The 26,770-nt window shown below is 42.9% G+C and overlaps 1 protein-coding gene across 4 annotated transcripts; it reads left to right on the forward strand.

The window, feature by feature from the left end:
• Positions 1-340: 340 nt before the first annotated feature.
• On the forward strand, positions 341-26,491 carry NAB1 (NGFI-A binding protein 1). Of its 4 annotated transcripts, none has more exons than XM_074594496.1 (8): positions 341-659; positions 6,102-6,935; positions 12,514-12,647; positions 13,663-13,714; positions 19,178-19,288; positions 21,618-21,759; positions 22,942-23,091; positions 24,214-26,491. In XM_074594496.1, the coding sequence occupies exons 2-8, from the start codon at positions 6,117-6,119 to the stop codon at positions 24,303-24,305; spliced, it is 1,500 nt and encodes a 499-aa protein (XP_074450597.1). In that variant the 5' UTR covers positions 341-659; positions 6,102-6,116; the 3' UTR covers positions 24,306-26,491. The 4 variants fall into 4 exon arrangements, with proteins under 4 accessions (XP_074450597.1, XP_074450596.1, XP_074450594.1 ...); XM_074594495.1 differs by having other exon boundaries at positions 355-659; positions 22,942-23,067; XM_074594493.1 differs by lacking the exon at positions 341-659 and adding an exon at positions 1,078-1,334.
• The last annotated feature ends 279 nt before the right edge of the window (positions 26,492-26,770 follow it).

Raw genomic sequence — 26,770 nt, forward strand, 5'->3', positions numbered from 1 at the left:
CACGCCGCCCAGATCCCGCTGCTTCCGCCGGCGGGGCGTCACCCAGCCTGTCCCCGGAGGGTGCCCCGGTCGGCGGGGCGGGGCGGGGCGGGGCGGGGCGGCCGCGGCGGGGCGCGCTGCCGGTGCGGCGGGGAAGCGGGGGGGGAGCGGGAGGGGAGCGGGAGGGGGGCGGCCCCCGCCGGGCGCTGCGTCAGGCGGCGGCCGCGCGTGGGCGGGCGGCGGCAGCGCGCGCGGGATCTCCCCATGTGACCGCGCGGGAGGGGGCGGTGTGTGCGCGGGGCGGGGGCCGGCGGCGGGGACGGGGCACCGGGGGGGTGGGGGGGCGGGGGCGGCGCTAGGCCGCTCCCTCCCGCTCCCCCGCCCGCCCGCTCGGCCTCCGCGCACGGCAGGCGCGGCCGCGACGAGGCGAGCTGCGCGGGGTGGCCCGCCTGGCCTCCCCCACCCCCCCGCTCCTCGCCCCCCGCCTCGGCGGCAGCAGCGAGGCGGTGGCGGGGACCGGCTCGCCCACCCGCCCCGTCGATGGGAAAGGAGGAGCCTGGGCCGGCGGCGCGCAGGCGGGGGGGGCGCTGGCAGGAACTTCGGCGGGGCTGAGTCTGCGGAGCCGGGACGGCATCGAGGGAAGCCCCGGGCGGCCGGTGGCGACGGCAGCCTACTGCAGAGTACGTGCGGGACGGGACGGGGCCGCGGGGGCTGGGGCAGCCCGGAGCCGGCCCCGGGGGGGACGGCCGGAAGGAGCGGGCGGGGGGTGCGTGGGTGATTCCCGGAGAAATCCGGCGCGGGGGGGGCGCGGGGGGCGGAAAGTACAGCAACGTCCCTGCCGTCTCCGCTGCTGCGGTGCGGGGGCGGCGGGGAGGGACGGGACGGGCGGGACGGGACGGGACGGGACCGGGCGGGGGCGGCGCCCCGCCGGCGGGCTGCCGGCCCAGCGCAGGGGTACCGGGGCGGGAGTGGGGGAGCGGCGCTGTGGTACCGGCCGCCCCCCCTCCATCCCCCGGCTTTGCAGTGCGGTGCCCCTCCGCGGCCTCCCCCCCAGCGCAGTGGTTCACCCCCTCCTTCCGCCCCGCGGCCGTTGGCGGGACGTGAGGGCTGTCCGGGGCCGGTGGCTCCAGGCGCCGCCGGCCGGCCCGGGCCGGGGGGAGACCGCCCCGCCTGTCCGCCGCCCGGGAACCCGTGTAGCCGTTACGGAGGAGCGGCCGCCGGGGAAGCTTCGGGGCCCCAGCTCGGGGGTGTTCCTGTCAGCGGGCTTGGCGGCTGCCCCCCCGCCCCCGCGTCGGCTCTCTTCCGCGGCCTGCCCGGGGCCGGCGGCGGCCGTGTCGCGGCGGGCATGCCGGGCGGTAGGTAACCCTCCCCGGGCCGCGCTCGGGTGGGACGCTCGCACCGATCGGGTGGGAGTCGTGAAGTATTTGGGCTCTTTTTTCTTTTTTTTTTTTTTTTTTTCCAGCCCTTACACGGGTTTGTGGGGGGTTTTTTTGCACGTTTCAAGTTTCTTATTAGTTGAGGTGAGATATGCATCTGTATTTGAATGTGAAGCTCACTTAATAGATTGTATTTTGGCACATCTCGGAGCTAGACAAGAGTTTTTAATTTGTGAAGTCTCGCTTCTGCAGCTACATGTAATTTTCTTCTCCTGCTAAAAGTCCTTTGGAAACGCTGCAAAAATGTAATGAATATGCAAAGCAGCCAAGCTCTCAAATCCAAATCCGGTTTGTCTTCAGAGACTTTTCAAAACGCCCAAAGTGATCAAGATATATTATGAAATAATCACTTTTTCCTAAAATACAGGAATGTGATGTTTCGCACTTTCTCCTTGTGCGTATTCCTAATTTAATTGGTGACAGCTCAAATATAATTCACCTGAAATAAAAATCTCTAAAAATCGGTTTAGGGTTGCTCAATTGCTCTTACTTCTAGTGCAGCCTTAAAAAGCAGGAAAACTGCTAGCGAAGTCGTTGCCCCACGCTTACATCCCCCAACTCCCGCGTTTTCCTTCTCCCAATCCCTCACCCACGCCCACCACCTGCTCGCTGCAGCCGTGTATCTTCCTGCCACCTCCGGGAAACGTGCCGCTCCGAACTCGGACCAGGCAGAATGGGGAGAAACGTTTGTTTTCCCCTGCTTAAAGATGTTGAGCTGGGCTGCTGCCGCCGCTGGTTGTCTTGATAGAGGGAGCCAGTTGCAGGAATAGGTTGCGATTCCTGCACTGATTGTTTACAAATACTTGGTAGTGCTCTGTGGTGTCTCTGTGGTTGTTGTTTTGCTTTTTTCCAGGAGTTATGTTTGTGGTCAGAATTAAGGTGACATCCCGCGTTTGGAGAGGAGGGCATGGCGTGTGGGGTGGGAGGCTGTGGATGTGGATGAGGTAATGTGGAAGATGAGAACGCGTGGCTGTGGGTTGCAAAGGCTGAGTGAAAAATCTAACTTGTGATTGCCGGGTTCTTCTGTGGCCATAACAGCATGCAACCTTGCATGTATTTTAAACAGCTTTTGTCTGTGGCGGGGAATTTCCTAGCTTCTTTGTTCATTCTATATGTGTAAAATGTAAAAGACAGCTGCTTTTCCCTTTGTGTTCCCACACTCCTTACGGGTATGGACGATGAGCAAAGAAAGGGGAGAAGCAGCAGCTCAACTGCCATCGCTGTGTTCATTTATTGCTGCAGACCTTCCCATGCCAGCTTCACATGCCTGCCTTTTGCCATAAAAGGGTTTGCAGCTGGCCGTACCTTAGAAGATCTACTTGCTTGCTCCTAAGGCAGCAGATCATTCTGGTGAGCTTCTTAGGGTTTGCCAGAGGACGTTACCAGGCTGTTACTCCTGAACCGGGTTTGTTTGGGATCACAGATCAGAAAGCCTAAAGCTCACTGAGCAGGCTGTAGAAGAGGGGGAACACACGCGGTGCCCCAGCATTTTACCCGAGGTGCTCTCCCTGGTGAGGAGCATACTCAAGTCTCCTGGCTGTGAGCTCGCCCCGCGTCTTCTTGTTGCGTAATCACTTCTCGTGCTCACCCGTTGCCCCAAAAGTACAGCCCCAGCTGCACTAAATGAGAACAGCAGTGATGGAAAGCAGTACTTTATGTCTCTTAGATGCAATTTAAAGGTCACCTGAAAGATGTGTGGTGCTGAGACTTGAGTGGGTGTGCTTAGCACGGCTTTGCCGTAGCTGGATAGGTAAGCAAAGCTAGGCAGCAACAGCAATGCCATGTGTCCTTTGGGTTAATGGTCTCTTCTCATGCTGGCAGTGCTGCGCTGCTTTCTCAGCAAGCCTTGTTTGTTGCTTGTCCTCCTCTTAAGCCTCATCTTACTCCTCCAGGTTGACTAGCTTACCTGCTGTCCCGGCTTTGTGGGCTGTGAGCTGAGCCGAACCAGTGGAGTGGGCTGGTAGTGTCTGGAAAAGCAACATAGCTGGTGGCGTGGCGAGGCTGTCTCGGGGAGGGGAGGTAGCCTTCCCCTTGTAAAAGTTTAGAAATACTTGGGATGTCGTTGAGGTGAGTGCGGAACAAACTCGGTCTAACGAGAGGAGAAAAGAGGTCAAAAGGAGAAGTGTTTGGAAATGTAATGCAGAAATTGGTGGCAATCTTAAATGGAAAATTCGCGTGGCCCTCTCAGGAGTTGCTGTACTAAATTTGGAAAACAGAATTTGTCTTTAAAGTACAAAACAAAGGGGTTTCAGTCTTGCTTTAAATGCAAATCTCAACGCAGTCTGAACTGTGGACTCGCTACTGACGCCTCCATAGTACATATTAATCCAGTTTTATCTGTCATGAGGAGATTTGTTGATTAGAAGCCTCTAGGTAAAGGCTGCTCATGGACTGTTGCTGCTCTTCCAGCCTGTGGGCTGGAAAAATGAGCTCCATGCCTTGCCTGCAGCTCTTGGGCTGTGTGTAATTTCGCTGCCACCATCCTCCCTGGATTCAATTTAGCTCTCTGCACAAAGTCCATTTATGTAGATTTATGTAGATTTTGTGCCAAGATGGATGACTCTCGGAGCAAACGGGTATTCTTCTAACAGTTATGTAAGTTAATTTGTGGTATTGATGGTAGAAAGTCAGCATCATTTGAAATGGGAGGGTAGGAACAGTTTACTGAAATGCCACTAAACCATAAGCTGTTAGTTTTGTTTGTCTTGTCAAAGTTTGTATGGAACGGGAGGATTTTTCTAAGAACGTCTGTGAAGTAATGACAGTTTTTAAAATACTGAATTATGTCCTGTTTTCAGGATTACCTTAAGTGAGTGATTTTCCTCATTTTCCTTTCATTTCCACATCTTTGAGTGTAGATAGTAATTAATTGTTTTTTTGCAACTATTATTTTTGAAAGCTAAAATGTATTTCTAAAATAAATAGCTCTTAAATGTTTCCAGTTTGACCCTGAGTTCCGAAGTGTGCAGTTTATTAGCTCTTGAGCTCACCAGCCGCTCCTTGAGGTGGCTGCTCAGATCTAAACGGCTTTTGCTGTCCATTCTGTTTTACAAATACCAGTGTACAAAGAATGATACGTGCAGCTGGTGGTTTGGGGTTTTTTGTACTTTTGTGGTGTTTTTTTTCCGGGGCTTTTCTTCCTGAAGAGACCGGCTGTAGGTATTCTGTTCCTGTTGCACTTATTTTTGTAAGGGTGGCCTCCTAATTTTATTTTTCTCTAGTAGAGTTTAATCAAAGTTTTTTAGCAAAAGCCTGATCTTTCAGATGCCCCCTGAACAGAAGTTGAGTTCTGTTTGTTACACCTGTACATTTATTTTGAATCGCTGAAGAAAAAGCGCATATTATAAAAAAAAAAAAAAAAAAAAAAAAAAGCCAAAGTGCAAATTGTAAAAATAGTTTCTGCTTTAGTTTTACTTTTGATTATCAGTCTCCCAATGCCCCTAAGCATACATACATTCTTGCATTGGAGTTTTGGGGGGAGGGGGGTTGCACGTTATTAAAATAGTTTCCCCTCAATGTGTGCAAATCGTTCTGTCAGTGCTGATTTTTAGGTTTCTACTGCGCGTTTTTTAAAGTACAATGTGATGGTAGAGCTAGAGTAATGTTAGCAGACCAGCTCCATGTTTTAGTTCTGTTGCTTTCCCAACCAACCGTAAATTACATGCTTTAGACCTTATTGATTGGTGGTTTAGCGTAATACTGGAAATTACTCGCTTGTAGTTGTGAAAGCCATCGTAGAGTGAAGAGGTATGTGTGATCTTAGAATTCTCTGAAGAGTTTGTTATTTGCAGGCTAACTGGGGATAACGGGTTTTATGAAGTTGAAACTCGTGCAAATGTTTTTTCTGCAGCCATAAGGGTAGAACACTGCTGCAGTTTGTCTGTTGGGAGCCCTTACAGCGCAATTGCTGCATTGCTGAATAGTATTTCATGGCGTAAGTATCAATGACACGCAGGCCTGTTAGCAAATGCAGCAGGCAGGTGAATTCAAAGTAATGTTTTTAAACTATATGTGTTGGAATCCATCAGTATTTTTGCTTTGTCTGTGGATATTGCTGCCATAATTAAGATCAGCAGAGACACTAGATCCTTTTTCTGTGAAATGGGGGGAAACTGTAGAAGTACTTGGTTCTGAAACACCATTTTGCTGATCCAGCTTCATTAATCCTCTGGGGTTCTGTGAAGCACTTTTCCTTGCTTTCCTTTTACAGCCCTCCACACTGCTATGGGGGAAACGATTTGGAATTAAGGAAAATCGAAACTGATGAGCTTTTTTTCTTCAGGGGATCACGTATTCAGTAATTCTTAGGAGTGTTTTGTGATCATTTTGATCTGAAGACATAAAAGAGAGTCAAGTAGAAGCAGTGAGCAATATTGAATGACATTCTTGGGAACAAACATGAAGTGAGAATGCTGAAAACAAGCTGGCTTCATGTTTGAATCATCTTTTTTGTAGGTGCATCGCAACTATCTGCTGATTTGTTTTTTCACAAATGTTTCCATTAAGTTAACTAGTAAAAAACCAGAGCTATTGCCCCTTTTTTCATTTCCATACGTGCTGTTATAATGAGAGAAAGGAATCCTGTCCTCTGAGTTGACAGCCTTACAGAAGGATTGGCGGTGGGGGGAATGCCTCTGGATGTCGGCGTTCTCATGCTCATCTTCTCTCTGTTTTTACTCCTTGCAGGTTCTGTCATCCGTGATGGCGTCAGCTCTACCCAGAACCCTTGGGGAATTGCAGCTGTATCGAATACTACAAAAAGCAAATCTCTTATTCTACTTCGATGCCTTTATTCAGCAGGGTGGTGATGATGTCCAGCAGCTCTGTGAAGCAGGTGAAGAGGAGTTTTTGGAGATAATGGCTCTCGTAGGCATGGCTAGCAAGCCCCTTCATGTCCGAAGGCTGCAGAAGGCTTTGAGGGACTGGGTCACAAACCCTGGTCTTTTTAACCAGCCTCTCACCTCCTTACCGGTCAGCAGCATTCCAATATATAAGCTGCCGGAAGGGTCTCCTGCGTGGCTGGGGATATCCTGCAGCAGTTATGAAAGGAACAGTAGCACCAGAGAGCCTCACCTGAAGATTCCAAAATGCGCTGCCACGACGTGCGTGCAAAGCGTGGGCGCAAGCAAATCCGATGTGGTGGGGAACTTATCGCTGCAGAGCGGCAGCGAACCGAGACTCTGGCAAGGACACCACACCACAGAGAGCGAACACAGCCTTTCCCCGGCTGACCTCGGCTCTCCGGCTTCACCAAAGGAAAACAGTGAGACCCTGGATGCCGCTGCTGCTCTGTCAGTTGCTGAATGTGTAGAACGTATGGTTCCCTCCCTGCCCAAAAGTGACTCCAATGAAGTCAAGGAGTTACTGAAAACAAATAAGAAACTGGCAAAGATGATTGGTCACATCTTTGAGATGAGTGATGAGGACCCTCACAAAGAGGAGGAGATCAGGAAGTACAGTGCAATATATGGCAGATTTGACTCGAAAAGAAAGGATGGCAAGCATCTCACCCTCCACGAGGTAATATACCTTGAGCGACAGTGTGCTTCCTCCCCTAGTCCTACACCTTTTATGAGATGTTGTTCACAGGGTACACTTTTTGTACGGGCAGTTCTCAGCGGGTGACGAGAGTTGTGTGTTTTACAGGAGCTATAGGCAGTCCTGCCCTGGGATGGAAATCTTGGGTGCAGTAGAAGTACCCTTTCCTGGGTGGGTGCGTGCATGTGTGCGCTGATGACTTCAACTTGGCGTCATCAGACTGCTCGGTCACTGGTGTGGCCTGTCAGACAGAGGGTTTAAACAGTTTTGTTCTGAAACAGCAAACCAGTGTTGAACTGAGTGTGGCCCTTGGGATTTTAGGTATTCGGCACTTTTTTAAAGCGGTACTGTCTTGGTGCTCCTTTGCAGCTTTGAGAGTAGTCAGATTGTTTGGAAGATTAGTAACTAAAATTGCTTGTGTCTGGTAACAGGATCACCTGGCTTGGTTACTGCCCTCTGCTGTCTTCCCTCTCCTCCAGACCCTGCTGTGTAGCTTGTGCCCTCGAGGTAAAAAGGATTCTGCTGATGAGGTCTCTAAACCCAGTGGGGTGGGATTTTTTTTTTGTGTGCGTGAATTGGGATGAAGCCTGATTATACAACCTGCGGGGTTTTTTGGACACAGTAGTCTTAAGCCGGTCAAGTGAAGTGCAGACTATGTGAGGAGGAAGGGAAAGGACCCTCTCTGGTATAGGTGGGTGGCTGTAATTTGAAGGTTAGTCCTTTAATACCTGCGTAGCATCTGTTCCCTCTTGTCCTTAAAAGTCCACGCGGGCCTCCTTTGCCTCTCTTCTGGCATTCTTGAGGCTCACACTGCGTATGTTGTAACGCAATAGGTGTGTCTGTGTGGGGAATAGTTCCCTAGTGCCAAAGTACAGTACAAGAGGAGAACAAAATTCAAAGCAGTGCCAAAACGCTGTTGATATGAATGCTGCATCAGCATTTTCACAGTTAACAGTGATTGCAAAATTTCAGTTGGATTTAAAATTTGGCATGTAAGGCTTAGCTCCCAAAAGGAAAGGCAATGTTTATATTACAGGAGTGCCAAAAAGACTGTACTGGCTTTAGCCTTTTTTCGCTTCAAGAAGAAGTTTTGTAGGTGTGTGATCCATAGCATAAGACTAGGTTCTCTTTATGGTTCTGAGCAGAAGGGCAGAAGAAATCAAGGCGTGTTTCTTTACATTTTTGTTTATGTATTTACATTTATAAGGCAACTGCACACCACCAGCAGTTACTTCACTAGGGCTTTTACTACAGACTGGGGAGATGCTTCCAAGGGAACTTGTTAGTAGTCAGCCGCATTTGTACCGCAGAGTTTTAGTTGTGCAGCTTTCACTTATGTGCTTTGTGGCTTTATGTTGAACACTTATAATCTATGAATTCATCCAGTGTGCAAGAACAGATCTCATCCTACTCTCCTGACCTTGCGGAAGTCTCTCCCGTAACAGAACAAGTTGCGTATGAGATGGAGGGCTTTTGCAGTCTCTTATATGGGGTAGCGGCTGCAGAAAATAGGCTGAAATCTGGGCAGACTTCTCAAAGGACAATTTCTTGGCATCTAGCAGTGTAATGGGAAGTGGGTGCCAGGGCCAGCTGTTGTCAGGTGTGTGGTAACCTCACGAGCAGCTCTACAAAGCTGGAAGAGTGAATAGTGGGGTGGTAGTTTGAAGGAGCAGTGTAGCAAAGAACTGGAAGAAAGGATGACTGCTCTGCCGCCTTTATTTTTTTTAGTACTGCACTACAGATCTTTACTACATCATTGTAAAACCATGTTTAAAAATGGAATGAGAGCATGGTTTGGCTTTAGGAAATATTTCTATCGCTATTATGATTAAGGGCACAAGATCAAAGGAGTATGTGGTTGACTTATGCCTCACTTACGCATATGGGGCCTCGCAGAACTTGATGGGAACTGCACTCATGCAAACAAGAAGAATTTGCTCATAATTGGTTTACTGTTTGCTTAAAGAGGCCGGATTTTACAAAGTTTTGTCTTGAATGGTTTTCTCTCCGTTTTCATTTTAAAGCAGAAAATATACAAATAGTAGCAATGAGAGCATTTTTTTTGTTTAAAATCTGCTAAACCAGAGTTTGCCTTTTGTAAGCTGAACTTCAGTGGATTTCTGTTTTTGATGGCTTAAACAATTTGCTGCTCAGAAGGAAGGACCTTAAACAACCAGGGAGGTAAGTTTCTGCTTGTCCAGAGACTGTGTTTCTGCACGTGTTACTACATTCCAAGGCTGTCATTCTGCCTCGCAGTTCAAGGTTTCTCCTTGCAGCTGGCAAGGAGCAGCTGAATAAACTTCACTGAATTTAAAAAGCTTAAGTAGGGGTTAGCTTCTTAATGTAAAGATCAGGGTATCTGTCTCCTCTAGCAGAGTGGAGCTGCATGCAAATTAAACTCAAACTTGATGGAATTATTTGGTGGCGAATCAGTGAGAATGTTCTCTGTTTCAGTACGAACACTGGAGGGTCTCAGAGGGCCTGAGCAGCCATTAGAGACCAGTGAGAGCTGTAGACACTGAGCTGGTTTGGAAGCCTGTGCTATTGGTAGGAGTATTTGCATAGGGCACTGATCTAGCATAAAATCTGATGCGGAATCTTTCCAAGATGTTTCAGAACTAATAAGTGTACCGTCCTTAATCCATCCTATTGTCTCGATATGACACAGCTTTTCAAGCATGGAGGGCGCTTTATGTTTAAAGTTGGACTGGAGGAGGGATGAGTACAAGGCATGCCCTTGAACTTGGTGACCCAGGCATGTTTGAGTCAGATTTGTAACTTGCGTGTTAATATTTCAGTGCTTGCCTCGGTACCTATAAAACTGAAAAAAATCCTGTTTAATCGTCTGAGAAACAGGAATAAGAAAGGCAAGTGATAAATTCTGTCTAGCTTGGTCTTTTCCTTTTCTTTTGCTGACTCACCAAAACAGTAGGGCTTGGTATTTAATTATGTTTTTTTTAGTGGGGGAATCTATGAACCCCATCAGATGGGAATATACCCGTGCTTCTTCGTAGAGCCGGTATGGTTATGTGCTGCTCCGTGTCATTAAGGCTTCCAGCAAACAGAATCTTTATTTTTAGGCATGCAAAATGCTTTCTATCTCTAGTATTATGCCTCCTGAAAAAGGCAGGAAGCCATGATGCACTTCAATTCAGTAAGTCTGGATGTGACCTGAAAGAAGAAACTAGGAAAAACAAACAAACAAACATTTGGCTTTTCTCATATATTAGGATAAACAGCATTTGCCTATAACTACCCAAAGCATTTTCAGTCATTTCAGCTCTTTGCAACCTTTCAACACTTTATTGAGGGATTAAAAAAGCATCTTGAATTATTTTGTAACTATTAGCCATATTATTCATCCTCAGCAAAGTAATAGCTATCACTGTTACAGAACTTAATGCCTGCTTTGGATGGTAATTCTTCTCATCAGTGTTGTATTAATCTTTTTTTTTTTTTGTATCTACTTTTTTCCCTGTGTTTTTTTATGAAAAGATAGGACCAGTTGTTCTACAATGTCTGTCTCAGGGGTAATAGTTTGTTATTTTTGTACATTGTTTTGTAGGAACATAGTAACCTAGAGATGTTTCACAGATTAAACCTAAACTTTCCACCCTTGTACATCTGATCTCTCTGAGATTTTTATTTTTTTTTTTTTGGTCTGTATAGAGACTAAAGGATCAAGCAACATCCCAAGTTTGCCTGTTAAAGACATGTTTGCACTCTGATTAGTATTCAGGTATTGCAGGAAATGCCGTACTCAGATCAGAGGCTTTTATGCTAAACACAGGAAAAAATGCTTGTGAAATATTAGGAACAGCAGGTCTGTGTGAGGTTTTACTAGAAATACTCCATGGGCACAGGCCACTGAGAGAATCTCAGCTCTTCTGATACATGTTTTTGTTTTTTCAACCTCCCTGGAGAACAAGTGTCACATTGGGCAAAATATAATTTTTTTTTTTCTAATTTGGATGTCATCAAGCACTGTGGCGAAGGACAGCATGGTTGCCTGTTGTTCATGTCTTATGCATCCTTCAGGGATGGAGCGTGCTGGGTTTTGGGTGAGGTGCTGGCCTCCGTGATTTAATTCACAGGTGACGTTCTGCAGGGTGGTAGACAGTGGGGTAAAGCAGCAAGTTTCTTTGTCTTCTCCCAAGAGATGCTGTTTAACTGCAGACCTGCTGGTCTGTCCTCAGCTTCACCTTCCCTCCACTTCCATGAAAAGTGCTTCTTGTAAGAGCAGTGTTTTTGGTGTCTGAGGCCACGCGTGTGTGGTCCTGCCCATCCTCAGCCGCATAACCTCGTGTGCTGAACCACGGCTGTTCTTTGCACTTGCCAGATCAAGGTTTGTGCCATGTCGGCCCATCATGAATATGCTGACTGTGCTTTGAAAACCTAGCTGCTTGGTAATATTCACTAGCCCGAGATGGATACAGAACATACTGTTGACGGTAGTAGCAAAGCTTAGGTTGTGCTCCTTTGCGAGAAGCCAAGCCCATTCAAAGCAGCTTAATTTCCAGAAATAAAGAGTAGAAGAGTTGTGGGCACTTGGGAAAAATACCAAAAATACCTGTAGTGTTCAGTTGGCCTCTTGCTGTTACGCCTCATTACAAATGCTGGCTGTTCTTCAGCTGAGGAAGAAGTGAAAACGTCTCTTCAGCCCCTGCTTACTGTGGAAGGAGCGGGGAATCTTCTCTCCAGCGCCTCGGTTTCAGTGTCTCTCATTGCATTAATATTTTTGTTGTTGGTCCACACTGTTGACCATAGGTTTTTCAGACAGTGCTATTGTTAAGCTGGTATAATTCATGACAGTATCACCACTTCCTACGGGCTTCTGAAGAGCATTGTGAAACCGTTTTGAGCCTTAACTTTAAAGTGTTTTTTTTCCTCTCTTTATGAAACTATTGCCAGCAGCAGAGGCACTAGAAATGTGTCCTGGCAGGCTGAGGAAAACATCCTTGTTGCAAGTTACATTTGATTCATGTCTGAAGATAGTCTTCACAAACATGAGGGTGAGAAACACAGCTAAAAAAAGTTTAATCGTTTCTTAAACCATCACCTTCTACAGAATTTATGCTGCATTCACCAGGGAAAGCCATCTGTACCCACACTGTCAGGGTTTTTTTGTGGGTTTGTGTTTGGTTGTTTTTTTTTTTTTCCCCCTGAGTCCTGGGCATATTGCGTTTATAAAAATAGTATTCCCTGTAAACCAGGCTTTGGGAGCCAAACACTGTGAACCTTCAGAGCTACTGTTTTATACTGAGATTTAATTAATGCTGGGATAAGGCACAAGCAGCGCACACTGAGACAGTCTTACAATAATGTTTTACTTTAAAGGACAGTAAATGCACCAACTACATTTATATCTTTTCTCAGAGGCTTACCTGGCTTGGTAAGGGTATAAAAGAGAAGAAACCCTCCAGGGTTTAGTATACAATTATAGGTAATTTTACTTGCCATTGACATTTTTTTATTATTTCAGAAGAACAGGTACTTTTATGAGCACAACGGGTGAAAGTATACAAAACCATAAATCCCTGTTTTTGTGTTTAATTTGCAGCTAACAGTTAATGAAGCAGCCGCTCAGCTGTGTGTAAAAGATAACGCGTTGTTGACCAGGAGAGATGAACTCTTCGCACTAGCTCGGCAAATCTCTCGAGAAGTTACATACAAGTATACTTACAGGACCACCAAGTAAGATTTTAATTAACTCAAAGGACGTTTACTTTCAGGGAGCTAATCAGTCTGATAGCATTTCTTTTGAAGCACTAGAGACGCTTCCTTCTTGCTCTTTAGCTAGCAAAGTGCTCTTCTGAGGAGGGTAGGAAAATGCCATTTAAGTCGTGAAGCTTTTAAACTGCTAAGATTTAGCTGTCTTGAATTACCTTTTTATTTCCTCTCTAGTTTTCCAGATTTTGTGATGATAGTGCTCGTTGAGAGACATCTGAGAGGCTGGCGATTTCAAGTATTTAAGGCATTTGTGTATTTCAAGTTAATGTAAATAGGCAGAGTAGCCAAAGTTGCTTGATGTATCAATTATTTTTTTTCCAAACACAGATTTGGCTTGTTAGTTTCCAGAGAATGAAAAAGACAAGATCATAGGGAGTGACTTACAAACTTGCTCTAAAAGAACTGAAGCTAGTCCTAATTTTTGCTGTTACTGTTCTGTTAAATTAACTGCCCTTGTGAAAAAGTGACGAAGGCTTAACAGCTTTTAAAGACAATTAAAACATTACTGTGAATACATATGATTGAAAGTCTTGATACTTTCTATATATTGTTCTTAAACGTTAACTCCCTGATATGTGTAATACAGTATCCTTTCAAAATACATTTTCTTACACTTCTAGGAGCTTTTTATGGTTTTCCCTTGCTCCCCTTTCTTCCATAGTGATTAATGTAAATACACATCCGTTCTGGGTAAGCAATGCCAAAGGCATTTCTGTAATTTTCTGTGCTCAGGTAGCTTTGCTTTCTGTTAGGAAGAAAAGTGCATGAGTTTCTCGACACCTTTGAAAAGGACACAAGGCCCTTATATTCCTCTATATTTGAGTGACATTTACTGCCAAGTCCAAGTGAATTGAAGGCTTTTTCTGTGTATCTCACTTGTTCTTGCTTGATTAATTTTTCAATCATGTTTTTCATGATTATTTCTGATGGTCAGGGTTAATGTGTTGTTTACTGATAGTGTATGTGTCTTCTCTTCTAGATCTAAATGTGGAGAAAGGGATGAGCTGTCACCAAAGAGAATCAAGATAGAGGTACAGTAATGTGACTTCTGTATTTTGACCTATGCATGCTAAAATTCGCTTTTGTTTTGAAGGGATCTGTGTTAAGGAAATTTGTCAAAAAAACATCTGACAGACAGTTGATGGGTGTGAGAGAGAGAGGGGGAGAACATCACCACCGTCTCTGCAAATGTCTTCTGCTTGATGGAGAAACCTGTAGGAACAAGGGTAAAGAGTAGGATTTACTTCATGGTAAAGTTACTGTCAGGGTTTTGCACTCTTGAGTAGGAGGGAGAGGAGTGGGACTTACTGACTTCCTGTAGTGGAATAAGCTCAACTGCTGTAGCATGTCTTTCCGTAAGGCCTCCTGCTTTTAAGTCAGTGTGGGGTAGGGTTTTCTTAATTTGCTAGAGTCTGCTTTTGATCATGTCCAGAATCCAGAGTTCTGGGTAAGGATTGATAGCAGAATACTAGCCATCTCTGACTATGCTATAAATTATAAAACTGATCACATTGAAAAGTTAAAAGCTGACAAATTGTTGTGCCTGTAGATATTAATTTACAGGTTTTGTAACTATTTTTCTGTAAAAAGCACATGTATACATGGCTAATGTATACACCTGTGCAAGGTGTTGCTTAGGGAGATGCTGGGAGTTTCTTGTTAGGAGCAGTTTCTCCTAAGAAGAAGCTCCTAACACGTTCTTCAGTTACCACTGCTGGAAAGTAAATTTGAGGCCTTTTAATAAAAAAAAAAATAAAAAATAATTAAGTATGTATACCTATATATATAGGAATAGCAGATCCTCCTTTTTAATTTATTTTTTAAACAAGTTACTGTTTCGTGGGTATCTAATTCATCCTTAATGTTGTGAAGTTTTTTTATTGTACTTTTTATTCCAAAAGATGTAGGTTAAATAGGCATTAGAAGGTAAGCTAGGCCTGAGCTAGATTTGTATTTGACACGGCTATGTAATATATTCTTTAACTGTAGAGGAAAGTTGCAACGTATTCTGGAATGCTTTTCTCATACGTAACTCATTCTGTGATAAATGATGCACTAAATGCAAGGCTTTCATTTTTTTTTGGTAGTGTGAGACTTTGTTACCTGTACAAAGGCTTTTCCTGTGAAGCAAACCCCAGTGTGAGCCGCTAGTTTTGAAAAGGCACTTATGAATAGCTGTAGAGGAGTTATTTTAATTTTTTTTATTTATTAAGTTCCATCAGTCTGTGTACAGTTGTAGTTTGAGTTTACGTAATATAAAATAAATAAAATAAAACATACATGTGCACTTTTTACTGGTAGCCTTGGTGATAAGTCAGTAAGGATTTGCTTTGACCGATTCTGGTTCTTCGATCCACAAAAAAGAGCAGGGAAAAGCTATGTTAAATGGTTGTGTCCACCTTCACCATTATCTGCCTTGACCAACGCGTTGCAGGATGGTTGCTTGAGTCTCCCCTCTTTTGTCCAGCGTAGTCCTAATTTATAAGAGCTGTTGGGGAGCTGCCGCTCCTCTGCTTGAAATAGTTCACTGACTAATATATTAGATTTCAGCATTAGGAAGTTTTTCCTTCGTTCAGTAATAATTGACGATGAGCAAGTATCTAAAATGACACACTACAAGGGAGGTGCTTTTTTCCACAGGATCTTCATTGAAGGAAGAAGTAAAATTAAAATCCTGAAAAATACAGGCTGAAACATCGTGTTTTGGAGAGCAGGAAATTTGGGCAGCTTTAGGGAATGTGCATTCACTCATTTTCTGTGTGGTGAAATCTTGAGAGTCTGGAAGACCTGCTTTCTGTAGGCACTGTTTAGTTCAGTAATTCTGAGAGCGGATGTTCACTTGGTTTTCTTTTTATCTAAAATTACCAGTCATATTTTAAAATGCTTGTGAAAATTTCATGTCCTAACTGTAAAAATTAGTATTTCATAAATATGACTTTTTTCCACAATAAGAAATTTTAAAAAAATAGCTTAATGAAATAATTCATTTGATAGCATTATTAATTTTGAAATGAACAGTGTTGTTATCAGCATAAATGTCTTTTTCCATACAAATTTGGGAGTCTTCTAAGGAGTAAACCATTACTTCAGTGCATTATAATTCTGAGGTACACTGTAAATCATGGACTTTTCTTCAAAGATACTAAAAAAGGATGCTGTACTACACAGTACATCACTTCTACATGTAGTGTTTTTGGTTCTTGGGGCTTGCATTTTGCAAAAAAAAAAAAAAAGTCTTAGTAGTACATTTGGGGATTTTGGGGGGGTGGTAAGTTTGTTTTTAGAAAGGTGGAGGTAAAAATGAAAATGGTAGCAAATGCTGCAGATTTTTTTTCTGTTCCGGATAAGAATTCCTTTTCCTATTTTTAAGGTTGTAATGCTTAATTGTGGCTCTCTTAGCTCACCATCGTGCTAATACCATGCAGAGCATCTGAACATGGGTGATTTTTTTTGTTGTTGTTGTAACTAGCTCTGTCTTTTTCGTTTTTCTTTCCTTTTTTTTTTTTTTCTTTTGGTAAAGGTCATTTTGCCTTTCTGTTTTAAGGCTGAACTCTGTATTTTGATTCACCATTCCTTTACCCATTAGTCATTAATGTCTCTGCAAAGCGTGGTCTAAAATACTAGTGCTTGAATTTGGAAAGTCTTCACACCCTGTGTGCATCGTGTAAAAGATTACTTAAAAAAAAAAAAAGGATGAGTTAATTTCCTGATATGTAATAACACTTAAAAAAACCTCCAGAGAGACTCTGAAGGTCATCCCTGAGCAGAGCTGTGTGTGCAAGCTGCACCATTGCCGGGTTACAGCCACCATTGTAAATTTATCCTCTTCGTGAATATGAAACTCACACAGGCATTACAAAGAAACAATATGCCATGAATTACATCAAATTACCTGTAAAAGCCTTTCTCTTCCCCTGTGAGCTCTCCCCCTCTTATTCGTAGAGTGGGTGGGCGAGCTGTGGGAGTGAAGTGTGGAGCGGAGAAGGGAAAAAATTCCAGGCAAATGACAGACTAAAGGCGTGGAGGCAGTGAAAAAGGGAATGGAGTGAATTGGGATTTGGAAGCAGATTATAAAAAAGGGGTTATCGTTCCTAAATCTGCACTGGACAAAGAGCAGCACAGGAGAATGGGGATGGAAATGGCTTATCCTCCTGCCGAGCAGGGATCCCTCCTGCCTAGGTGTTGCAGGGCGGGGGGACCCCTTATTTTGTCATCTTCCGTGACTCAGTACCGGCATCGCTCAAAGCGATGAGCTGTTGTGGCACCAGCTTAGAAAGCAAAACAAGTCACAGGTATATCACGCAGAAGTTGTGGAGGGAGAGGCTGTGTTGGGGTTGATGAGGTTCCCCTTCAGAGTCGCTTCGAACAGCCAAGACAGCAAAGACAGAGTTTTAAAAATATTCTTGCCGTCTGTGGTATAAAGGACAGTTGAACAAGAGGGATGGGGAGAGCTTGCAAAAGCTGGTTTCACAAAGCGCAGTGGGAGTCGGGGGCACAGGCAGGGAGGCCTGAGTGGAGGCTGGGAGGAAGCGTCTTCCCTCAGTGCCGGTACAGGTGGAGGGAGAGGAGAGAAAAGGCCCACCTCCACCATTGCTGAGGGGGTTGTAAAGAAAACCAGTGCAAGTGTAGGATTTGTGTTTTTTCACAAAAACAGCAAAAGCAGTAGAAGCTACTGTTTGCATAGGAAAAATGTCATTAGAGGGAGCAAAAAAGCACATGTGGGACTGAGAACATCTGCTGCACGAAGCTGCTTGAAAAACAACCGAGCAGCAGCGTGGCAAAACAAAAATGCTGCGCTGCACGCAGCAGGCTCTTCTGACCGCAGAGGGAGAAGGAGCTGCCGGGCAAACCTGGTCCTGCCTGGCCCAGCGGCTCCTCCTCAGCCCTCACCGAAGGGGCAGGGGGGAGGAGAACGGCCGGCAGCGGGGAAGGGCTCGGGGAAGGTGATCCAGAGCTGCATCGTCATCCGAGAGGTGTCTGTGTGACTGACGGGTGACAGTCAAGGCAAGAGGCAGCAGCGGGCAGCTGGCCCCGCTTTTGGGAAACAGCCTTTGGTTTTGTATTGGCAAGTGATCAGAGATGCGTTGTAAAGAGCTGTGTTACCTGTTATGTTGCAAAAATAGAATCCTGAGTGATAGGTTTTTGTGTATTCAGTTTCTCATCTTCCTACATATAATCAGGTCTTCCAGACAAATTCAGGTCTAACTATGAAAATGGTCAGGGCTTGTGGAAGTGTGCTGCAAAGCCTTTGTTTCTAGAGGATGAGGTTTTGTGGCAATTTACCTGGTTATGAAATTTTGCATGTGTTTTTCCCTGAGGGAGTATGTTGGGTGGATAAAAGTAATATGCAGTGTTTGGACATATTTTTTCCTGAGCACAAAGAATAGCTTTATTGGCATTATGTTGCACTAAGGGTCTGGCCACCTGACGCGGGTCTGACCATCTCCCTGCGGGCAGCCTGCCAGGGGCATGGAGCTTGTAAGTCCTTCCCCTGTGGTTTTTCTGAAAGATCACTTTTCTTGTTCTTGGGCTGTAATTTGTCCAGCTATTATCGAAAATGTTATTTACATGCACGTGCTTCTAGAATCCACAAGGAAAATATACCTCATTTGGTGTACTTTTGGTACCTGGGTCTACGGATCCTCAGTGACAGATGTCACTGTTTTCAGGTTTGGGGTCTGTCTTAAGATCTCTGGCTGCTTCTCATGTTTAAACAGTCACCTATACTGTGCTTTTGTAAACATTTCTGGGTGTTCCTCTATTTTACATGAGCTTTCCTTTTATAATGCCAAGCAGGATAAATTTCTCATCTTGAACCTTTGCTTCGATGATTAATTTATTTTAATGGAGTCTGGCAGGCTTTCACAGGAACTTTATTTGCTTTACATATGCAAGCTGCAAAAGAGATTTGCATGTCATAAGCATTTGAGACTGAAAGACTTATTGAATCATTATTTCCCATAGTATATAAAGTCTTTGCTACCCTGCTTTTAAAATAGTGATATTTCATTTTGTGATACTAGCATAGGTACTGTGTGAAATACATTGAATTTCGGGAGGCTTTGCTTGGTTTCTCACGGTTAGTATATCCAGCTGCCGTACCTTATTCTCAACTACATATAGACTTGATTTTTGAGGATCTCTAAAGCTGCTGTAATGAGTGACAGAAACCATGGGCCTGAATCTGCCTGGCAAGGCTGACTGTAAACTAGTTTAATGTCAGTGACAACAGTAGTCTGGATTCACCTGAAACTGTGAGAGAGGAGATGTGATTGTGTTTGCCGTTTTAGATATACAGCAGTTGTTGTAGAGGGGCTGTGTGTGTTTTATGTGCAAACTTAAATGAAGTGGATAGCATGAACGTGTAAATTGCAGTCCAGAATTTTCACAGAAGTTCAGGAATGTGTTTTTGGTTTTTTGAGTATACAGAGAGGGTAAAGAAAAAACCAATAATATATCTCTCTTGGTGTTTGGTTTCTTCTTATGCTCAATAGGATGGTTATCCTGATTTCCAGGACACAGTCCAGACACTCTATCAGCAAGACAAAATGCCACTCGCTTTGGCTAAAGGAAAGAGTGAAGACCCAACAGCTCTTAATTCCCAGGTAAATCAACTACACTACACTGTGAATAATAGAGGCCATGTCTTTGTACGTTGATTTGGAGGTATTGTTTTGATGGCTGAAGTAATTACTGTCAATTTTCAAAGGCTACCTAGCTTAGCTGTGATTGCATCACTCTTAATTTGGGTTTACCTTCAGAAACTATTCTGATACAGTGCTACAGCTTTACCCTTGTTAGTTCCAAGGAGGTAAGATCAAGTGTAGTAAGCTTGAAAATACGTGATTGCCTGTTGGGAGCAAGTAGGGTACTATTGGTACAGTATGTGCTGTGTTACTTGTGTTATTAGCTATAAATGGAAAGTTCAAGTTACTGAGTCTACTGAGAAATAGAGTAGGCGATCTTGGAGTCCTCAGTTCTGACGTTTCTTGTAAGAAGAAAGGCCAATATATTTAGGAAATAGTGAGCCTCTGGATCTGAGAGGAGAAATCGCCTTTCTAAATAACATCTAGCCTGGTGGAAGTGCAGTATTTTCAAGTATCCAGAAAGCTTTTTATAAATGAAGACAGGTTTCCGATTATTTCTTTGTCTTTTCTGTACTGTGTCCCAGCCTTGAGGCAAAATACGTATCTCCTACTGCCAGTTGATGTCAAGGAGGGATTTTATGCTAAGTTGTAACAAGTTTTATTTTGTATAGCTGGTTTGGGCAAACGTAATCACTGAATTTTCATGTAAGATTACATTTTGGAGTTACACTCGTGTTTTCTGAGACTAGATGTGTTACCCTGTCTCTTACCTTCTATTGCAAAGTAATGTACAGTCATACAATCTGTTCATTGTGATATATCAAAAAGCAATTGTGCTACGTGTTCTGATGTCACACAGTGATTAAATGAACTTAATTTTTGCAAGCTTATTTTCGTCTTGTATACGCTTTAAAGTTTTCTTTGGTCGCTGCTACATAGCAATGAACTAGAGATTTATTTTAAGCTTAAATGCATCTGCAACTCTACAGGTTTTTCTGTGATGAGAAGCGTCATTGCAGTTTAAAATTTATCCCAGTTAAATAACAGTGACTTAGAAATGTTTTATTCTTTTAGAAATTTATTTTACAGTTCAAAAGGTCTAACAGGAGTGACAGAGTAGCAAAGTTAAAGCACACTTGAAAGTAAACTATTTGAAAATAGTTTCTTTTTTCACCTACCTCCCAAGACCAAGCTTGAGCTATCAGTGTTCTTCTGCAGAACCTGATGAGCTCTAAGCCAGAGTAAGTAAATACTGGTCGTGTCATTACCCTGCTGCCAGGGTCATCGCTGTGCTGGAGAACCTCAGACTTTGCTGGTCTCTTGTGTTGTCATTGCATTTGTAAATTGTTAAACTATGCTGAGTAAGCAGACTTTGGTGGGAAGTCAGGGCTTTCATCCTCTCCCAAGAAAAGTTACGTCCTCTGCAATTAATAGGCCTCAGTACTAGTTGAAACAATTCCATCATTACCAGAAAGAGAAATGAATTTTTTCCTATCAGTCGCAGCTGTTAAGTTCGTACACTTTCTGTTCTTATGCTCACTGTGGCTTTTCTAAATCAACTTTCTTGACTTGTGATTTTCTTTTTAGTTTTGCAAGATGCTTATTTACATTCTCAAGAACAAGATTATATTGAAAGTTAGAATTCTCTTGGCATTAAAGTCAATGACAAACATTAAGACGCCATTTCCTCCCACGTTGCACTGCATTGTTTAGTTTCACTCTCTAGAGGTGTATAGGTCTTGTTCTTCTTCTAGACAGACGTTTCACACCTTTATCCCCCACAAACATACTGTCATCCTACACGTTCAGAATGGCAGATTTTTAAGCTTGTGTAGTGCTGTTTCCTAAAATAAAGATTCCAAGATGTCTGGTGAAATCTTGGCATAAGTTTTTAGCAGATGTTGCCATTGCTCTTGGAATACTTTGTGAAGACATGTATTTGAACAGAACTAACTGGATAATTAAGACATTATTTTTTTGCTTTTCTTGATATTCTCTTCACATAACCTGCAGTCCTAAAGTGCAGAAAGTGTTTTTTGTGTGTTTTTGAAGCAGATAATTTAATGTTGCATTTCTGCGTGGATGAACTACAGCAGCTTGCATTTTAAGTATTCTTGAGTGACTCAGATGTACAGTATGAAAATCTTCATGGGTGCAAAAATATTTTGTTTGCTTGATGGTTTTGAAGAAACTGTAAAGCACACATCTGTACATATGAGTCAACAAAAACCTATATCTAGGCTTTTAGTCTTTTTGATTTGATATTGTTTTTTTCCCTGTGTTTTGACTCACTATATGTATGTATATATAGAGAAGGTTGTTTTGGTTTTTTTTGCTTTATTTGCAGTCAGAAAAGGTGATGGCAAAACAGATGGAGTTTCTTTGCAACCAGGCTGCATTAGAGAGACGTCTTTCCACAGGGTGTTACAGACAAAACTCAGAAGAGCACAGCCCCAATGGCATGTCATTAGATAATGCTGACGGACAAGGTACGGTAGCTCCCAGGCATGGCGTTGCCGCTTAGCGAATGCATTTGATATTATGCAACCTTTGTCAATGGTGTTATTTATCTAGTGTAGAACACTGAGCACTGAATGGACAAGACAAGATCTCTGCCCTGGAGTGCTTGCAGTCTAAATAGTGCAATCAGATGTACAGTCAGGTTACTCGTAATGCACCTGGGCAAACTGCTTTCCCTATGGATAACGTGAGAGGGAAGAGGTAGGGTGCGCTGCTATTGTTGAGGGCAGAACTTGGCTCTAGCTTTATTCTAAGTTTTGAAAATAGCGCAGAATGTTGCATTTTGTTTGTGTTCTTGCTCTGTGGAAATCGAAAGTAAAGCAGGTAATGTAGTTGGTACCCCTTTTTGTGTACCTGTTTGTGCAGTCTCAGAACAAAACCTGAGGAGCTAGCTATGTAAATTACTTAGAACTAAGCAGATTCTAATGATGTTCTTAGTAGCTTGTTGTTCTTCAAAAAGCTTACAGTTTTGTGGTTATCTCTTTGATTTACCAACTGGCTATTCCTTAGCTTGAATTAATTTTAGGAGTGTTTGTTTTGCTTCTGTTGGGTTTTCTTTTTTTTACTGTTGTGAAATGAGACAAAATGTTACAAACATGAGAAATACAAACAGAAGTTCTTTTATCTGTTTTTTAAGAGCTAGTTTGTTTAAGGAGGGGGGAAGACAAGCAGTGGAGGGAGAAATGAACGGAATTGATATAACTAAGCATTAAAACGTAGGTTTTCATTTGTGTGTAGCAATGTGTCATTTGTGTCAAGCAATGTAGTACACAAGTACACAGGAAGAATTAGGTGTGCGGATTCAGCTCTTCTTGATAGTGCAAGTTGCTTTTACACTACTTATCCATTCTGCAGTGGGAGTGTGAATTTTTAGGATCTCAAAGGGTTTTTTGATCAGAATAAGAGAGATTTTTTACTTTTTTTTTTTTTTTATCTGGCTGTGTCCCTTTCTCGCAGTGCCTGTGGAACAGTCTGCAAAGCAGCATATTTACATAAGCCTTGTTTTGCCAGAAGTCTTTCCTGAGCAGCTGGAATTTAGGATATGCTTTTGCTGATAGAATTAGTATGTCTTTAAGTCTCTACCTGTTGTTTTTTTTTTTAATATTGTTTTGCTTTTAATGCATCAATGTTTTGCTGTGAATAACTTGCAGGTGAAAGACCGCTGAATCTCCGAATGTCAAATCTGCCAAGTAGGCAGTTGCAGCACATTTCACTTGATGGAGAGCAGCATGTTGGAAAACCTCTGTGCAGTGATTTGATCCGGCTTTACCCCAGTGGTGAGGCAAAGTCCCAGTCCTCGGGTTAGTCCTGTCCATTGTAAATTACCCACCATTTCTTAAAAAGCCTGTGATGAACCTTACTGATACATGATGTCTCTGAGTGAAGAAGCCAGTAGCTCAGCCTGGCATGCTTCCTGTGTAACCTTTAAATCAAGGCTTTAGACAAAACTTTGAGGAGTGTTACTGGCTAATCTAGAATCAGATTGAATATTAATTGGGGAAAGCTTAAAGGATACAGTAACTAGGGTTCGATAAGCAAGTTCTGGCATGTGTCTGTCTTCAGAGAGCAGTATTGAACCGAACTAGTGCTGTCGTTATAATGCAGTTTAATTATAATGTGGCTTCACTCTGTATAAAGGAACCAGGCTTTTTTTTTTTTATAAAAAAACTTGTTATTCTGGTTTATAAGGACCTAGCACTGTTCTGTTCCGTGAACAAAATTGTGCAGTAAGTATTTTGAACTGGGTTTCCCTTTCACTGACTTCTGCTCACTGGCAGACTTGTCATTTACCTCTGGCTGGCATCAGGAGACACTCATTCTAAGTTTGATAGAAGACAGCAAGAATTCCTTTGTGAAATCTGTATGGCTGGTTAAAGTTTAATACTTGGCACACTGAGATAAAGCCAGAAATTCTTGAGACTTTTGCAACTTTAGGAATAATAAAATCCTACCCGAGTTTGGAATATGCAATGGAAAAGAGGTTATTAGAAAGAAAAGATGGAAAAGCAGTTGTCTTGAAGACCGGGCAGAATCTTGCATCTTCCCCTTTGGTATATTGCAGTCTTAGCTCACCTTTTTTGCAGTTTGTCCCGGTGATAATTCACGTAGTGAAATTTCTAGTTGGGGATTTTTACCAGTTCCCTTTCAAAATGCAAGTGAAGAGTGCATCTCTACAAGGCCCCGCTCCCGGGGCGAATTGAAGCAAATCAGTGGTGATTACTCTGTCATCGCTGCAATGTAACTCAGGTGGTTTTAACCCAGCTGGGTTCAAGCCCAGTAGGAGAAGGCAGAATTTATCGCTTCAACTGTTAGTATCCATATGCTTCGTGGACCTTTTTCTTGAATTAAGAACAGAATATATTTGTTTCCAAGCAGTGGTTTTAACGTCTTTTTTTCTTTGTTTCTTTCTTTTTTTAATGCAGAAGGCCTCGGTATTTTAAAGGATTTTCCTCATTCGGCTTTTAACAATGTAGAAAGGAAGGTCATAAAAACAGAACCTGAAGACACAAGATAGTCATTCTGCTCTGGAAAACCGTGTCATAGTAAAGAATGAAACTTCACAAGAGAAAAAAAACCAGCCTTAATAACCAGTGTTGCCTCATTCAAATAAGAGATTTCAATAGCCAAAGCCTAAGAACTGGTACAGTAATCTGTGGAAACATGAAAGCAAGAGACACTGCAAACTAAAACAGTAATACAGGTGGATAAACATTCCTGTAAAAGTGGTTTTATAACGTGGGAAGATTCACAAATTAATATTGTGGGTCTTCATTATTTAAGAATGTATTATGTATTTGTATAACTTATCAAAGTAAATCTAGATGTCGGGACGTGTATTGAGTCCAGTAGATGTGGCTACAGTTCATTTTACTTGAAATTTCAGTGTCTACTTTAAGTGTACCTAGCGTACATATGGTTGTTAAACGTTTGAATTGAAAATCCTTGGAGAATTAGAAATGCGAACCTCGTGACACAATTAACAGCAAGTTTGCAACAATATTTGTAGAAAAAAAGAAAAATGCATAAAATATTTCATGGTTTAAAATGTTATGTGGATATAGCATTTGATAGACCTAGACCCTGATTCTGTATTATAGCGGACGTACTTGACACTTAACTGTTGTTACATCACTTGCAATGGTTTCAGCAGCCTTTGTGTAACACACTCACAGCGTAATACCTACCTACAGTTCAGGAGTGTGGAAAATGCCAGGTGGAGTATGGAAGAGTCCATGTGACTGGCTGCCATTCCGTTGGGAAAAACTATGGGTTTATATACTGTACAACTGCTAAACACTCATTTGGTAGGAAACCCGAGAGACCGAGTAGCATGGACAGGGCTGCAAAAATTGTGATTCAGACCATTATGACTTTTTTAGACTTCTCTGTGGATCTTTTTTAGGAGAAAAAAAAAAAATGCATCCTAGGTGTGGCAAAGATGAAATATGATGCAGGATTTATGCATCGGTGTAAAAGGTTGCACTTGATATCCAGAAACCGTAAGATCTTTTGGAGGAGAGAGGCAAGGAGTTACGTCTTTAACATGTGACTCCTTATTAAGTGCTGTCCAGCCCACGTGATTCTATGAATATACCGTATACTGCATACAGTATGCCAATACGTTTCTTTATATATGTGATTAATTAACATCTGTATTCTTTATTTATTTGACAGTTTTTATTTTTTGTACATTTTCACTTTTGCAGATGTCATTTTTATCTAAGGAGAAGTAGTTGGCATATAACTTTGGAATTTACCCTGGTGTGTTTGTGTGCATCCATTTTTCCTCTGCGCAACTCCCTCAATACGAGTTGCTTCCCTGCGGCCAAAATAGTTATATGCCTCAGTTTCTGAATACAATTTTTGCCTATGACGTGTTCTGGAGGGGAAAGGGAGGGCTGAAGAAAGTAAGTTACCATGCCCGTGGGTAAACTTCCACATTCAGGTGTGCACTTCGTGTCTGCAGTTCGCTCTGTGTCATAGGTGTGTATTAACGATTCAGTCACAGTCTACGTTGTACTGAAACGGTCAGCAAAATGTGAGCTCAAATGTCTACACTGCAGTCTCTTATCACTGTAAACGTATCTAATTATTTTATCACTTTTGATTTGTGGAACAAAGCTTTATAGTAGAAACACCAGTAAACAACTTTTTATACTATTAAAATGTTTGGTTTTTTTAAAAAAAATGTTTCTTGAACTGTATGGTACTGTTTCACTTACTGAAGTATCTTACTTTAAGCAATGGAGTTCGCAGCTTTGCTGTTAGAAATAAGAGATTGAATGTGTAGTTATATTTCCTCTTTCCTGTTGTGTGAGCTAGTACTACGGATAAGATGTTTCTTCAGTTTGTAACGTTAGCCAGTGCCCTGGTTAGTACCTGAGCAGCTTTCACGAGACGCGTATGGAACTTGTTAAAGGACAGCTTAAGGTTTGAACTGTACAGCTTGAGTGACAGAAGGTGCCAAGCAACGAGGCTTTAGAGATGCAGGAAATGTTCTGTTATTTCAACATCTGGCACGAGCAAAAGTTGTGCGTGGATCGCAGAAGAAGCTCGTAAGCTTGCTGGTCTCTTCGATTGAAGTGAGAGGAAGGAAAAAGAACTTGCGAAGCAGCACGCTCTTTCAGTTGAGTCCAGAATTTATTTTGTAAACACTAATGTATTAAATTTGCTATAAATTAAAGGTATATAACAGTTATATTTTTGAGTTGTAAATACAGTACTTTGTGTCACCACCAGTTGGTTATCTCTAGAATGATATTTCAGTTTATAGTCCAACAGGCCATTTCAGTCTCAATAAGCTGGAAGCAATTTTTTTTACTGGTTTGCAGCTGTACGATTATTATTTTTTTTTCTTTTTTACCTGGGCCGGGGGGGGGGGGAAGGTGGGAGGTACATTCCGAGATTGCACATACATTTGGTAATCGCAAATATTCAAGCATTGGTCTTTCCGTGACAAAGGTCTGGGTGGACTGCAAG

This window comes from Larus michahellis, chromosome 7, assembly GCF_964199755.1.
Source record: "Larus michahellis chromosome 7, bLarMic1.1, whole genome shotgun sequence".
Taxonomy (NCBI): Eukaryota; Metazoa; Chordata; class Aves; order Charadriiformes; family Laridae; genus Larus; species Larus michahellis.

Coding starts and splice junctions, on each gene's coding strand:
- NAB1 (XM_074594496.1), top strand. CDS start 6,117: ATGGCGTCAGCTCTACCCAGAACCCTTGGGGAATTGCAGCTGTATCGA. Junction 6,936..12,513: donor AGCATCTCACCCTCCACGAG/GTAATATACCTT, acceptor TTTAATTTGCAG/CTAACAGTTAATGAAGCAGC. Junction 21,760..22,941: donor AGATAATGCTGACGGACAAG/GTACGGTAGCTC, acceptor AATAACTTGCAG/GTGAAAGACCGCTGAATCTC.